The sequence below is a fragment of the Notolabrus celidotus genome, chromosome 5 (genome assembly GCF_009762535.1).
Source record: "Notolabrus celidotus isolate fNotCel1 chromosome 5, fNotCel1.pri, whole genome shotgun sequence".
Taxonomy (NCBI): domain Eukaryota; kingdom Metazoa; phylum Chordata; class Actinopteri; order Labriformes; family Labridae; genus Notolabrus; species Notolabrus celidotus.
Genome location: NC_048276.1, coordinates 39,183,890 through 39,200,800, shown reverse-complemented (window position 1 = coordinate 39,200,800; position 16,911 = coordinate 39,183,890). Strand labels below are relative to the sequence as shown.

The 16,911-nt window shown below is 42.3% G+C and overlaps 1 protein-coding gene across 5 annotated transcripts in view; it reads right to left on the bottom strand.

Annotated features, from left to right (window-relative positions):
• larp1 (La ribonucleoprotein 1, translational regulator) overlaps nucleotides 1–16,911 on the bottom strand; it is an 84,415-nt gene that overhangs the window by 28,898 nt on the left and 38,606 nt on the right. For 3 of the 5 annotated variants that reach the window (XM_034683359.1, XM_034683361.1, XM_034683360.1), the window contains exons 3-4: nucleotides 15,573–15,638; nucleotides 6,951–7,022 (exon numbers count right to left, since the gene is read on the bottom strand). In XM_034683359.1, coding sequence (XP_034539250.1) covers nucleotides 6,951–7,022; nucleotides 15,573–15,638 — 138 coding nt within the window. The remainder of the gene's footprint in view (nucleotides 1–6,950; nucleotides 7,023–15,572; nucleotides 15,639–16,911) is intronic. The other 2 variants (XM_034683362.1, XM_034683363.1) reach the window with 1 other exon arrangement.

Genomic DNA, 16,911 nt, shown 5'->3' with positions numbered 1-16,911 from the left:
GAGCCCTTAAAGGAAACTGGAGAGCCATTCATAGAGAGTGATTAAAGGAGACAATGCTCAGAGCTATTCTGGGTAACACATCTGACAAGGACATACTCGCTGAAACGGGCCAAACTGATGCAAAGGCATTCATTTGCAGTGAAATTCAAGCTGACAACTCAGAATCATCTTCTTCACGAGTTAAACAGACACTAGATCAGAGTCAGACAGCTTTACTAACCCCCCACATAAAGGCATTTTACAACTCTGTCTGACCAGTGTCACCAGGAGGCTAAATAGAGCTATGCTAGTAATATCATGCTTTGGACACCTCGGCTACCAAAGTGTCACACACACACACAGAGCTGCTGAAGTGTCTGCAGTGTTTTCACCCTCCTTCAAAGACCCAGGTGATCTTTAGCCTGTGACATGCTCAGCATTAGCCTCAGCTAGTAATCAGGACAGATCAGACCTTCACAGGCTACAGTATTAGATTATTCACAGGGTTAGCATTAGCTTCAGCAGCATCACAGCCAGATAGCTAACAAAGAGACACTGAAGGAAAGTAAACGACTTTAGGGGAGTACATCTGCATAGCAACAGTAACTGATGAAGGGGCGGGGTTTAGCCAACAAACAACTGTTGGCAATTTCTACAACAGCATCTTAGAGCCCATTTATATGAATGTGGCATCCATAACCCGTCATGAGACCTGATCATTAATGCTGACAGAAACCTCCACAGTGACGGTGAATGTAGAGAAAAAGTTTGAACACATTTACGTTTAAAGTTTATTCTAGGTGAAGCATTTTATCAACTGGAGTGAAACATTCAAACACGATTAATAAAGGTCGCAAAGAAAGAGAGCAGAACAAAGCAGACTTTGCATGTGGTTCACACCTTCCATTATCAGCTCTTTAGTTAGTCTCATCACAAAGTGTGTCCTCCAGTCTGATCACACACACGCACACACGAACGCACACAGGCACGCACGCACACGCACACACACACACACGCACATACGCACACACACGTCCGTCTGAATGACACTAGCTGGTTATCTGCGCTCACAGAGCTGATATCCCAGTTAATTCAAATCAAGCAGAGTTCAGCCGCACGTCTGCACTAGCACAGCTCAGCTATCAGTCACACACATGTCTGTAAGTTTGACAACTCCCCCTCCTCCCCGAGGGGTTTGCATACGAGGCATGCAAAGCACTCAGCACAAGTGGAGTAAGAGATACCACACATTTCAGGCACCTGAACTTTCTATCCACATACTCGTACACCTCAGCATGCTCAGCCTTTAATGATATAATCACCCTGAACTCAAGGACCAGCTTCAGAACATGCTCTGAAGTCTTCTGTTAAAAGTGAGTCTGAAACAATCAAACAGCACAGGAGGCAGTGAGTCCGTTATAGTTCTGAACTCTCCACGGGATGAAATACAGCAGCTGTATGAGGCTGTGATCAGACTGATGGAGGGCTGATTTACTAACAGAGGAAACACACCGTAAATATAACCAGAGACCACACTGAGTCAAGACTACAGCAGCAGTGACACACATAATCTACAACTGTCATATCAGAATGAGAACACTGGAGTTTACACAGTGACAGATCTAGTGACAGGTGGGAAATAAAACAACAGAGACCAACGTGTCTGACCTGCCTGAGATCCATCGAGCTACAAGCACACTGTTGGTCTCTGAAAACAGAAGCTCAGCCTCAGATTAAAAACAGACGAGAAGCTCTAAACTCAGTCTGACTAATCCAGAGTATAAATATGACTTCATCTGATTGGCTCAGCGTGAGTGTGACTGATTGATCTTTTTGTTTATGTTGCTTCAGTGCTGTGATCAGAGTTGTGAAAGTTCTCCTCATTGATGTTTAGTCAGAGAAGAGACATGAAGATCTCATCACTTCTACAGCACGTCTGCAGGTCATCATTATATATTCATGAATGAAAAAGGATTAGGGATGCACCAAAAATTTGGACACCAAAAATTTGAGGCCGAAAAAAAAGTGCAAAAGTGCAGCTTCAGTTTTCAGCCGAAACACTTATCACGGAAACAAACACGGCCCAAACAGAATGTTGTGGTGACACACTGCTAACTAAGCCAACTTTGTGAATGTGTGATGGAAGTGAAGTGGGAGGTTAACATAGTAGCGTAGCAGAGTGGTATGTGACAGACAACAACGTAAATTGGACCCTCCTCCTCTCTGTGTTACCCCCTGTGACAGAGAAGACACTCATCAGCTGTAGCTTGCGATGCAGGAATTTTCATCTGTTACCACGACTCTACCTGCTTCAAAGTGTGTTAACACTCTGTTACCACGACTCTACCTGCTTCAAAGTGTGTTAACACTCTGTTACCACGGCTCTACCTGCTTCAAAGTGTGTTAACACTCTGTTACCACGGCTCTACCTGCTTCAAAGTGTTAACACTCTGTTACCACAGCTCTACCTGCTTCAAAGTGTGTTAACACTCTGTTACCACGGCTCTACCTGCTTCAAAGTGTTAACACTGTTACCACAGCTCTACCTGCTTCACAGTGTGTTAACACTCTGTTACCACGACTCTACCTGCTTCAAAGTGTGTTAACACTCTGTTACCACGGCTCTACCTGCTTCACAGTGTGTTAACACTCTGTCACCACGACTCTACCTGCTTCAAAGTGTTAACATCTGTTACCACGGCTCTAACTGCTTCACAGTGTGTTAACACTGTTACCACGGCTCTACCTGCTTCACAGTGTGTTAACACTCTGTTACCACGGCTCTACCTGCTTCAAAGTGTGTTAACACTCTGTTACCACGACTCTACCTGCTTCAAAGTGTGTTAACACTCTGTTACCACGGCTCTACCTGCTTCACAGTGTGTTAACACTCTGTCACCACGACTCTACCTGCTTCAAAGTGTTAACATCTGTTACCACGGCTCTAACTGCTTCACAGTGTGTTAACACTGTTACCACGGCTCTACCTGCTTCACAGTGTGTTAACACTCTGTTACCACGACTCTACCTGCTTCACAGTGTGTTAACACTCTGTTACCACGACTCTACCTGCTTCAAAGTGTTAACACTCTGTTACCACGACTCTACCTGCTTCACAGTGTTAACACTCTGTTACCACGACTCTACCTGCTTCACAGTGTGTTAACACTCTGTTACCACAACTCTACCTGCTTCAAAGTGTGTTAACACTCTGTTACCACGACTCTACCTGCTTCAAAGTGTTAACACTCTGTTACCACGGCTCTACCTGCTTCAAAGTGTGTTAACACTCTGTTACCACGGCTCTACCTGCTTCACAGTGTGTTAACACTCTGTTACCAAGACTCTACCTGCTTCAAAGTGTGCTAACACTCTGTTACCACGGCTCTACCTGCTTCAAAGTGTGTTAACACTCTGTTACCACGGCTCTACCTGCTTCAAAGTGTGTTAACACTCTGTTACCACGGCTCTACCTGCTTCAAAGTGTGTTAACACTCTGTCACCACGGCTCTACCTGCTTCACAGTGTGTTAACACTCTGTTACCACGGCTCTACCTGCTTCACAGTGTGTTAACACTCTGTTACCACGGCTCTACCTGCTTCAAAGTGTGTTAACACTCTGGTACCGCGGCTCTACCTGCTTCAAAGTGTGTTAACACTCTGTCACCACGGCTCTACCTGCTTCAAAGTGTGTTAACACTCTGTTACCACGGCTCTACCTGCTTCACAGTGTGTTAACACTCTGTTACCACGGCTCTACCTGCTTCAAAGTGTGTTAACACTCTGTTACCACGGCTCTACCTGCTTCAAAGTGTGTTAACACTCTGTTACCACGGCTCTACCTGCTTCAAAGTGTGTTAACACTCTGTCACCACAGCTCTACCTGCTTCACAGTGTGTTAACACTCTGTTACCACGGCTCTACCTGCTTCAAAGTGTTAACACTCTGTTACCACGACTCTACCACAGTTTTCTAAAGTCCATACGTGAAGAAGTGAAGTCTGTAGCTGTGACTTGAAGCTAAATGAACAACTGTACATATTTTAACTCCCGACAGCCGCCACTAATTGCAGTTGAGCTTCTTTGAAGATAAACATTACGTTCCTGAAGAACCCTTCACAGTAAAAGTCCCCTTATGTTACATAGTCCAAAAAACTTTATTTTGAAACGGGTACAACAGGAAGCAGCATGTTGTCAGCTGCAATAACTTGACAGAAAATAAAGTACCTGTTAATGTCTAAATTATATGAACAGGGGAGGAGGAGAGGAAAGGAAATTCAGATAATACAGATTTAGTAAGAAGCTACAAAGTCCTGAGTTCTGAACACAAAGAGGATTATAAAATCCTCTGTCTGTGGTCTCAGGCTCAGACATGAGGTGAGTGATGCATTGCAGACTTGTTTGATGGGGGTCACAGTGATTTAACATATTTTCACATGTGATTTCTTTTCATTTTGTAATACCAGAAAATATCATCACCATAAGAATCAATTATATAAAAAGGAAAATTATGAATGAATCAAAAACAAATAAAAAAACAAATTAACTAGTTAATGAATGAATCAATAAATACATATATAGGCATGTATGTGTGTATTGATTTATTCTTTGAAGCATTAATATTAATTTCTGCTATTGCAATGCCTTGATTTTAGTAAGGTTAGTACACAGTCGGAGCCATAAATGCTATGGTACTAATAATTAACATAATAATTCATTTCGGTGTTTCGGTTTTCAGCCTTGGTTTCTTAATTTCCAGTTTTTGGTTTCGGCCAAGAATTTTCATTTCGGTGCATCCCTAAAAAGGATAATGCTCTATCACCATGAAGCTCTTAAATCAAGTTAAATAAATGAACATAAACTGGTCTTTTGTTATCTCATGGTCACGTGTAGTAAACATACTGTATGTCTCTTAAAGTTATGGGTCTAAGTTGTTTTTGGTTCTCTTATTTATTTTCAATTCCTCAGAGAGCTTCTGTACTTATTGCAGACTGCAAAGCTTCTGATCTCTGCACTTTTTACTTTTGGTGCTCACTCGGTGAAGAGCGTTAATCAGTGTGTGATGAAATGTTTCAGGGCGATTCATTAAATGCTTTTTAGAGCATTGCTCCTGATACTGTAAGGAGGATCCACTAACAAAAATCCCATGGAATCTCATTTTACTAAGTTTGATACACTTAATTTATCTCTTTATTCTTAATTTGAAGTTCAAAGTTATTGAGTTTATATGTAACAAAAAAAGAAAAAACTCTAACCTCATCTTCTACTACCGTTTTTATTCTGGTGTAATGAAATACATACATGAGCAAAAGATTGAATATTAAAGAAATTTGAAATAGAGATACTGCAAATAAGCTTTCACATGTTTTTATGTTTGTATTTTACTATTTCTTTAGGTGTCAAGTGTAGTCTGATGTATGCTGGTTTGTTTAGTACTGAGTGATGTATTACCTAATATTGACAATATATTGTTTAGAGTATATATTTAGCACCTGTGTAGGTAGTGAATGTATAAACTGGTCATGTGATATGTTGCTCTGTCCCCGCTGCGCTCCCACTGTCTTTGTTTCATGTTCATGTTTTGTTCAATCTACAGAATGTTATGTCATGTTCTATTAGTCTTATATGTTTGTATGTTTGTTAGTTAAAAAAAAGAAAAACTTAATAAAAATAAAATTATTTTTAAAAAAGTTTGTATTTTACATCTTCATTTATCATTGTATTAAGTTTGAACACATATTGCCTCAGCTTTGTGTCAAAAGACTACTTTAGTTTCTACATTGAGTATTACAAATCCCTGAGCGGTCATGAGAGGAAACCTTAAATTAAAATGAGGTGAAGGTGCAGGAGGATGAGGAAGGAGAGGAAGAAGACATGTGTTACAGAGCAGGCTTTAGGATCTGACAGATTTCTAGTTGCGAGTCAAGAAGCTAAAAATATGTCTGCTGGTGCTTTAAACTGTGTGGCAGGTCGCAGACTGAGCCCAGATCTAAAGGATCTGCTTGATAGGGGATTGTGTAGATGCTGACAGTAAAACTGACGAACTTAGTTTAACCTGTGCAGAAATTAAAATCTGAACTAATAAGATTCTATTTTTGCTTCAGTAACGACTGAGGTGCATTAATTTGACCATAATTATAAAATAAATATAAATCTTAGCAGGGATAAAAATAGCTCTTCTATCTTTGCTATTCCAGCTAGCTAACAACACTCTACAGAGAGGGAGGGCTACCTTAGCTCTGCTCTTTAAATAAAGCCCACTGTACATTACTGTGTGTCATTACTCCACTCTGAGTATCACACAGACTGCAGCCGTTACATAACAACCAGCTGCTGGAGTTCAGTTTGGAAAGCTGCTGTCACTTCATTTAGACACATGGAAGAGTGGCTGCTAATGCTAGCTTGACGGCTAATGCTAGCATGTGTTTTTAAATCATCTTCACGTTTGATTTTATTGTAATTCAAAGTCGTTTTTTAATATTTATATTAAACTTGGAGGGGTTTATATTTGTTTTTGATATTCATTTGAAGGAATTGATGTAGATATGGTTTCACCAAAGCTACTCGACACGTGCTTGGATGCTAGTTTTAGCTTTTGTCAGAGACTTCACCGCAGAACTAAATCCTCAACCATCTCTTTTTACAGAAGACTCATTTAGTCTCTCTAATGGTTTCAAATAAACTTCCAACAAAACAAACCCTTCCCTGAGTTTAAAGTAACTCAGCATGAAGTGTTCAAAGGATGACTCAGCAGTATTACAGTTAGCATGCTAAAGTAGCTAGCTTTCTCTTTTTGTATGGAATAGGACGTCGTTGGCTTTCCGGTTTCTGACATGCTGACTGTTTCTCGAGGTGACCTGAAGTGACACTCTGGCATTGCTCTCTCTATATGTGGTGTTGAGATTTGAGGTTTTTGGTACAGGGTTAGAATCAGGCAGGCTGCAGGTTTCAGAGGCTGCAGGTTGAACTTACAGTGAATCTCCATGAGTCTCTGACCTGCCTGACAGTCGGCGGGCAGGACACGGTCCGTGTCACTGCCTCGATCTGAACAGAGGAAGGGAAGAGCAGTTTAGAGAAGACAATGAGTTGGACCATGATGTAGACATGAACACACACAAACACAGGAACACACACCCGTTCATACTGTATGTGGAGAAGCACACATGGGGTATGAACACTAAGTCTTACTACCTCAGTATTTGAGGACTCTTTTTGGCCTCTGTAGTGAATTAATAAAATCTCTGGTCCTCATTGAGTCCTCTCAGACCCCTGCAGTTATAATCACAATCACCTCTCCCTCTCTCTCTCTTATTCTCCTCTATCCCTCTTTCCAGACCCAACTCTGTCGAGGCAGATGTCTGTCTAACATGAGTCTGGTTCTGTTCGAGGTTTCTGCCTGTTAAAGGAAGTTTTTCCTCTCCGCTGTAACTAGCTAAATACTGCGAGGTGCAATGCTCATGGTGGATTAAGGTGGGGTCAGAGTGAGTCTTATCCTGTCTTGGTGTTGGGTCTCTGTTCATAATTTGACATAGAGTGGTCTAGACCAGGGATTCCCAAACTTTTCAGCCCGTGCCCTCTAAAATACGGGTGCCCAAGACTCACGACCCCCACTGTCCCTCAAAGTGATTTAATTATAAATTAAACTTCTACTACTGATGCTTTTGATAATTAACTTTTCACTAACCCTAAACTTAGGAGTCATCTGGAAACAAAGAAAGGCAGAAAACTCATTACATTTTGCATTTTCAAGGTTTTATTTCAAGTTGAACTACTATTTCTGTCAATATTTTTTACTATAATGGGTCAAATGTACTATTTTTAGACAACTTAAAAAATATATAATTCTGGAGGACATCTCATGACCCCCCATTTCTGTCTTGTGACCCCACAGGGGGTCCCGACCCGCACTTTGGGAACTCCTGGTCTAGACCTGTTCTCTTAAAGCTCTTATGCATGTTGCTGCTTTGCTCCAAGAACATGAGAGCATTATGTTCCTTCCTGTTCTATCCAGCGCAGTGAAAAGCTCCCTCTAGGTTTCAGCAGCTACATCCCGTATTAACTCAGGCTAACGGGCTAATGCTGTGTCATTCCATCAGGACAGGCATGTATTTCTCTGCTTTACTGTCTGCTGTCTGCACAGATGGGAATGAGAGTGGGTATTTTTAGAGAGCACAGATACGTGTGAAACAAAGCATTAAGGTAGACGACTGTGTTCAAAGCTCAGGTGTGAGTGGTGGAGTGTGTTTTTATTTAATCAATAAAAACCTGTGATGTAACGGCTGAGAGGATGTGGACAGTGAGTCTGCGGAGATCAGAGGGATGCTGATTCATTCCTCCTCACCACAGGGAGGAACCCAGGAAGCTGCTGCTACGCTGCTTTCACAACCAAAAACTAAAGAGTCCAGGACATGACTGCAGCTTCAACTACACAAAGACAGTCTCTTCACTCTGGAGACCAAACATACAACATCATGAGGTGACAGGTGATGACACGAGCAGACAGACGTGGTGATATGTGACGTTTGTTTACAGGATTACAGGAGAGGAGAGGTGCTCTAAGAGAGCCGATCTGCGGAGTCAACATGTGGCTTTCTCAGCTTATAGCTGCTGCCACTAAACACCTGTTTGATATGTAGTAACGGTATGCATGTGGGCCGAGGAGGCAGAGACAGAGAAGGTGCCAAAAGAAGAATACTTGTTCTTCAATCATAGAATAAAAACACGTTATATCTGCAGTAAAGCTCCTGCAGTCTGTGAGACAATACAGATCAATACATGGCCTTAGAATGAAAAGGTAACCTTTAATTTGTCTGAGATTATTGATTGATATCTTTCTTTCAAAAGTATTAGAATTCAAGATGATTCACTGGACAAGAAGTGAATATATTTTGAGTATAGCTTAAGAACAATAACAACTGTAATATTCAACCCGAGGCAGCCAGTCCATGTTTTAAATGTGAGCGCTGAAGTTTATCCTACCCCTCATCTTCTTTTCAACAGCCTGTAAATCTATCCAGTGGTAGCATCTGAATCCTCATATGAGCTTTGGATAAATTCACATCACTGTCTGGTGTTGTTTAAATCTTAGTTTGTAGATCCAGCAGCCCAAAGTTGATTTTCTATCATGTACAACATAATAAATGGTTCAATTGTCACACTTTTGAAGATGTACTGAGAGGATGACATTTGCTTGAAAAATGACTAAAGAAATAAGTTGGGTATAGAAATCGACCAGTGATGTTTCAGTTGATTTTGGCGCCCCCTGTGGACAAAGTGGCACCTCATTTCTCTTTGCTGGTCCTGTCTTTAGCATGTGTAAGAAGTGTTGTTAAGAAAGAATCTCATCCTGCTTTCTTTGAAGTGTTTCACTTTGGATGAATCTTTGCCATGAACAAAAAAACAAAGTCATTTCTGCAGCGCGTTTATCTCATCCAATACCAGCCCTGGCTCCTGTTTTAGGCATTAATAATAACTGTACAGAAATAATCAATCTACATATTGATCATCATCTCTCTTCTAGCTCATACACAGGGATTATTATAAAATTCAGTCTGTTTCACAGTCAACTCAAACATCTTCACCGGAGCTCGAAGCCGACCGCTGCAGCACTGACTTCATCTTGTTCACACTAAAGGCTGATTTATACTTCTGTGTCTCCCCTACACAGCAGGGGCTGACCCGGACATGAGCACCACATACTTGTGCGTCGATGTGTCTGTGTCACGCAGCAATTCTCCTCCTAAACACTTGAGGGCAGTGTGGTCTCTCTGATAGTCGGTCGCCTGCTTGCGGCCCCTCTACGATCTCTGTTTCCTTTTCCACAGAGTTTCAGAGCGTGTTCTGTTCATCTACAGCTGATACATGTTGCTGTTTATCATACAGACATGATCACATGAAGAATAGAGAGGAGGAGATGAAATACACGGACGATGAGCGGCTGATGAGCGGGGATCCCGGAAGAGCTGAAAATGCAGGAAATCCAATTTTTTGTATTAGATTTATTTGTAAAGGGACCATGTACAATATTTAACATAAATGTCACCGTCTGATGCATTGTACCAGAGTTAGCTTAAAGCTAATTTACATCTGCAGTCCCTTGGCAGGTCACAATGCCGCCAAGCGGACCAATCAGAGGGCTTGCTGTCTGCGCCTATTCTACGGGTAGTTACATTTTGGAGAAGGGGCACGTCAGCTACGTGTGTAAGCCTCTGCGTAGGTACGGGAGCTACGCGGACCTCCGGCGTAGGGCGTAGGGTACGCCGTCAATTCTACGCAGAAGTACAAATCAGCCTTAAGAAGATGAGTCCAACCCAAACCAGTCCAAAGTCAAAGATGTGACATTCACAGCGATGTAGAAAAGAGATAACCAGCACATCCTTGACTTTGACGAGCTGAACACAACAATGATTACCTGTTACAGAAAACCGTTGAGCACCAACTTCATCAGGACAAGCTTTCTTGTAGGTATATAGTAAACAATATTTGATCTGCATTACAGACACGGGTCACAGCAATATGCAACTGAACTGTGCTTCATACTGTTTTTATAAGAGATGATATGTAACTCAAGCAACAGATGAAAAATGTACAGCAGCACGTCTTATTGAGTAAAACGTTCCCTACATTCAAGAACTCCAGCTTCATCACGTGGTTGTCTGTTTCCCAGCTTGTATAATGTGTGGAGCTGAGTGACTGACTTACACCTCTGAATGTTACGTGATGGTCGGTGAACTCTAGCCCCCTCAGAATAGCAGCAGCTCGGATCAAGAGGGGGCTTTATTGAAGGGGATCCCTAAAAGGACATCCCCTCCCAGGCCGCGGCCACCGTTTTTAAATTCCACCTCCCTCCTACCTACGAGTCCTGCCACCAGAGCCGCTGGTTATTCCTGGATCTGACGACGTGACCCACATTTCAATGCTCGGGGACCTGCTCACTCCTGGTCGCTCAAACCCGGCTGCCTAAAATAGGGGAGGTCAGAGGGGCCGCTCTCCTCCTGACACACTATCGCCAAGAGATCCGAAATAGAAAATGTCTCTGAGGGGTGATTGACGACTGCTGCTACTGTAAGACGACACAGATTAGACGCATCCCCCCGCAGTGCAACAGCTGTAGAAGACTTAGTTTGTAGTGGAGGGGGTCAGTGTGCTGGGTGGATCAATACCAGAGCAGAGAGGAGTTTTAATGTGAGGCTTTGTAAGGCTTCCAACAAGCGAACACTAACTCCATTAGTGGACTACACCTTTATGTACACAACATCGGGAAAAAGGGAAAACATCCATCCATCAATTTACCAAAAGCTCTAAATGACAACCTCAAACATGTTTTAAAACAAATACAAATATGTTCAATAAATCTTCTCAATTATCACAAGAGTGAAAATAAACACAGATTATAGGAGACTATTAAAAATACTGCAACACTCCCTGAATGTAAAACATGATTTATTTCTGCTATCAACAAATTCTTTCTGAACAATCTGGATTTTGTGGTCCTGTTGGCTCAGTGGTTTAATCATACATGGCATGTAAAGAGGCCATAGCCCTCAGGTGGGCAGCCCAGGCCTGAATCCTACCTGTGGCCCTTTGACATGCTCTCTTCCCAGTCAAGCACAAAAGCCCCTCAAGGAACAAACTTTCAAAATACATATTTATGGTGCAAGTGTGCCAAGCTATATTTGGCATTCTCCACTACTACTACTAATGGAGATAGTTAACGGCTTATTTGGACACATGTTGATCATGTTTTGGTAAATCCATCTCCTGCAGAGGAAAGCACTGATGAGACGCCAGTTCTGCTCTGGGATAAGAGCATGCTTTCCTTATACAGGGGCTAGAGTCCTACTTAGGGATGGAAGGATCCACTCAGTCCACGATTTGATTCAAATCATGATTTTTGGTTCCTGATATGATTCACTCACGATGCCTCTAACGTTTTTCAAGATAACTGGATTGAACTCAAGATTTAAATAACTATTATTTTATTTCAATTCTCAGATTCTCAGATGGACAGTTGCAATATATATTTATTAGGGATGCAGCGAAAATTCGGACACCCAAATACTTTTTCACCAAAACAACACGGCCGAAACAGAATGTTGTGATGACGCAAGCAAAAGCGTGGCCAGTCCGCGCTTGTCTGGATAAGGACCAACATGTCTGCATCTGTTCTTCCTTTAATTCAGCACTAAAGCATCTTCTAAACAAAGAGGGTGAGATGGACCACCGAGTGAAAACAATGACAAGTACACTCTTAGAGTCTGTCAGCACACGTTTCACTGAGATCTATTCAGATCCTCTACACTTCATCGTGACTGTACTTGATCCACGTTATAAAGATCATTACTTGGATGTGGGAATAAAGCAGTGCGCACGAGAAATGATCCAGGCCGCGATGGATGCAGAGAACCCGCTCGGAGACTGAGAAGCCCAGGAGAAGGAGAACAGAGCGCAGAAAAAAGGACTCGTCCCTCTGAACCAGATGAGGGGCATGCACCCTTGTTGTCTGATATGTTCAATGAGATCCTGGATTTTAGTGAGGTTAGTACAGTCAGAGCCAGAAATGCAATGCAGGGCTTGAGACAGCGACCAAAATAGTTGCATATGCAACCTTTTTTTTTCAGCGTATGAGTAAGAATTTCATCTGGTCGCGTTCATGCGAGTGCATTAATGCTCCCTCTAACACAGGCACTGTATTAGACATTGTGGTTGGAAGTCGCCCTCTTTTTCACTGGCTTAGTCGGTCTCCTCCACCTGTACTCTCTCCTGTTCAGAAGAGAGAGCGCCGTCACGTACATGCTTTACTTTTATTTGAAAACATTTTTGTTAAGTCTTCTTTTAAAACTATATAAAAGAAAGGACCTGTTCTGTCAGCCACTGCTTGTTGCAGACAAACTTCATACTCACAGTAAGATATTTTTCAAATATCAGAACTCAAGTCACTGCCAATCTTTACTTCATACGAAGCTATGGCATGCCAATAAGACAACTATTCATCAGCTTGCAAGGTCATGCTGTACCCCCCAAAAAAGGGTGTGACCAAATCATGTGCTGGTGCGACTCACTGAGAAAGTTAGTAGCACCAGTGCTACCAGTGGAAAAGTTAGTTTAGAGCCGTGCAATGGTACTAATAATTGGTATAATAATTTCTTTTGGTGTTTCAGTTTTCGGCCTTGGTTTCTTCATTTTCAGTTTCAGGCCAAGAATTTTCATTTCGGTGCATCCCTAATATTTGGTCTCTTATATTTCTTTGTGAACAAAGTCATCCTTTTTCATTTTTAAGATGTGTTGTAATTCAAATAAAACCACTGCAGACTTTTTTTCAGCACCTTGCAAACAAACATGATGACTGTACAAAAATACCTTGTTGGATATATGAAATAATATTGACAAACAAATGTTGTTGAACTGATTTTAATCTACCCTTATTTGTATCGATTTTTTATCGTCTTGTGATATATCCTTACATCCCTAGTCCTAATCAGTGCGGCCGCTGGTTTGACTCCCTGATGTGACCCCTGGCTGCTACCCCAATCTTTACTCCCCACTCATCCTCCGTCCCTTCAGCTGTCCTCTTTGAAGAAGACAAATACACCAGTTATAAAAAAGCTTTGATTTACAAACACGTCTGATCTCTGCTCTCATGTCAGCCATCTTTGTTTCACTTCCAGTCTTTCCTGCCACAGTGGTAACCCCCGGCCTTAAAAAAGCAGCATGCAGTCGTGATGACACGGAGCCAACAGGAGCAGACCGCTCTGTGTGGACGTGAAGCCGCTGTGTGATTACAACAACAACCACAGATACCTGATGCAGACACAGATCCTCTTCAGCACCATGAACCAGGAAGGCTGAGCTGCTCTGATTGTGATCATTTATCACTCAGACTGTGTGAGATTCCATTTCCACAGACACTATCTGTCACAGTAGACAGTACCTGGTGACAGACACACTGCTCTCTTCTCTTACTGTCATGACTCAGGGTTTCTACTTCTACCGCTAACTGTTAGTATCCTACAGTCTCCTGCAGACACAGAGGTGATGGTGCTCCCTCACTTGGTGAAACCACACTCGACTAACTGCTATCACAGATCAGTGAACGTGTGGGTTTGAAAGTCCTCTGACAAACATGACAGTTTCCATACATTGAGATTAATTCATTCTGTCCTCCATGACCTGCTTCCTCCTCGTCTCTAACACAGGTGAGGGAGGTGTGAATGCAAAGTTACAGAGTTACTCCTAATCACTCTACTCCACATTGACGTTGTCACTGTGGCTAACCTGTGGGTTTCTGACGCCCACAGTCCAGGGGGATGTCACCAGACTGGAAATGCTGACTCATACTAACTTCTGGCTCATCTAGAAACCACCAGAGGGGAGGAGTCGAGGCCCTGCAGCCAGGCAAACAACTCCAACCTGCACACCTGTCAGTCCAATCAGCCGACTCCCAGCGTCACTACGACCAAAACAGACGAGTTACAACAAACTCCACCTCCAACAGGTGTTACGAATAAAGAGAGGAGGAGACCAAAGATGCGGTTGTACCAGGCGTGGACTCTAATGAGGTCTCATTGGCTTTAGGAGCCAGCCTCACGTGGACATTTGAAGAACTGCTGGTTTTGCTTACGGTAAAGTTTGCTGCTGTATTTCACTTAAGCACTTATCGTCAGGTTTCAAACACTGGACAACTTTTTCAACAATGAGATCAACAGAGCAGGGTGGTCCAAGACAAGTTCTTCAGTCCGCAGTAACTTTGTATAGCCTAACACAGGACCTCAACCAGATCTGTGTCCGGTCCGTCTCTGATCCGCTGCAGTCCAGCTCTGTGCTCTCTCGTCCATCAACACCCACAGGTTGTGTTTTCAGAACACAGCACAGAGCAGGACCTCTGGACAGCTGGAGTCATGTGACCAAGGTTTTCCTCCAGTAATCACTGAATCAAGGATTCTCCTCATCCATGTTGTCTTTCTGGTCCTCTGAAAACCTCTGACCTGTTGACTCCAGGCCTGGCTCCACTCATCATGACTTTGGTTTGTTGTTGTAGTTAAGTGAAATACGATCTGGTGATAACACAGAGTGTTTTATTCTGAAAATTAACCGGATGTTTTCATTTTGTTTTGGTGAAACCTGACTTCCTGTCCCGCTCCATCTGCTCTGTTGAGATTGATGCGTCGTGCTCCGGCATCCGGCAAAAATAGAAGTCTTGAGAATCTGATCCGGAGGACTCCGACCTGCCGGATCAGAGACGCAGCCGGAACGCAACGGAGTGGATCCAGTGGAAGTTAACACATTGACTAGAATAGAAAACTATCAGATTTGGTGCTGTGATGGATTGGAGACGGACCGGACACAGATCTGGTGGAATTTTGCCCTGAGGGTGCTTCCTTGAATCCTTTATTTGCCAGCAAGGACAGACTAATGCCCAAGAGCTGCTGTATGGGTGGATACACTACCGAAAGGGTAAAGAACCCAAGATCTGTCTTTGTAATGATAATCCAGAAATCTGAACCTCTAAGAAGACCAGAACGGACACCACAGTGGTCTCATCATGGTTTCCTCTACACGTCTCCTAGCCTGTGACTTCTCAAACTCTACACCTACCTGCATGTCTTTAGTTGCGATCTCTCCTGGAGTCGGCCAGCTGTTGGTGTCGCCGAAATCCCCGACCTGAGAAAAGAAACAAAGCTGGATCAGGAGGAGAGACGTGGAGACTTTATGTACACTCAAACTCAACATCACAGGATCAAAATGAGACATGGAGTGAGGAGTGTGAACATGACGTCCATCCTCTACTGCAGGTTTGAGCTTCCAGGTTCAAACTAAATATCTTATAATGGCTTCAAATTAAATGCTGACAAAAAGGAGTTAACCCTTCATGACTGGGAAAAAACACAGAGTGACACGCTGAGGTAACCTTCTTCTTTCAATTCCTTATTTATGCACACAAACAAGTGAGGATGTTTGCACACGTCGTGTCACTCCAACTTGCAACTTTGCAAATTCATGTCAAATACTTCAGGTGCAAACATCTCTTGTGGTCCCTCAGTCTGCTTCCGTTTCTGACATGTTACACTTCACACATGTGGAATCATACCATCAGAGCTTCAGGTGTGGTCATAACTCCAGAGTATTACTGCCTATAAAGGTGTGAAGTTGTGAATGACACACTTTGGGGGTGTACGTCAGCTCCCTCTGCAGAGCACCAGGAACTCATATTTGCATTGCAGGAGGCTTGAAGGGAGGTTTCCACAGTGCCTGAGGCCTGACAGATAAATACCTGCTCTGTGACCACACACATACCTCCACTGAGCGCAGGAGCTGCTCTGAGCTAATGAACACGCCCTGATTGGATTGGCTCAGAGTTTACTGTCTTGAATTACAAACTATAAAGGCTGTTCACTGTTTACGACGCAGGTTTATTGGTATTTAGCAGCTTAAAAGAGAAGTAGTTTATCTACACTGTAAAACATTAAATCTTAATATGTGTTTGTCTCATTACGAGTCAGGATGTCATAACTCTTCATATAAACCACAGTGAACTGACAGGATCTCAATCTGTTAAGATAACACAGGCCTTAAAATAAGAACTCCATCTGTGGTAATGAGTCTAAATGTTTGCCTATTCAGAAACTTATATCTTCTTGAAACATACTTTTATCGTAGAGCCTTTTCCTGAAATTATCTGAATTTAATTGAATTTTGTTTTATTTTATTTTAACCATCTTGAGAAATATATCTTAAAATAGTTTTATTCCTTTAGAGTTCTTTTGGGGGAATTTGCTGTCTTTTAAAATATGTTGAATTTCTTTACCTTGCCTTGTGTGATTTTATTCACTTTGTAACTTGTTTTTTTTTTTGTTTTTTTGTAAAATTATTATTATTACATTATCATTATCATTATTATTATTATTGAAACAAGATGTGAAACTTATTTCAAGAC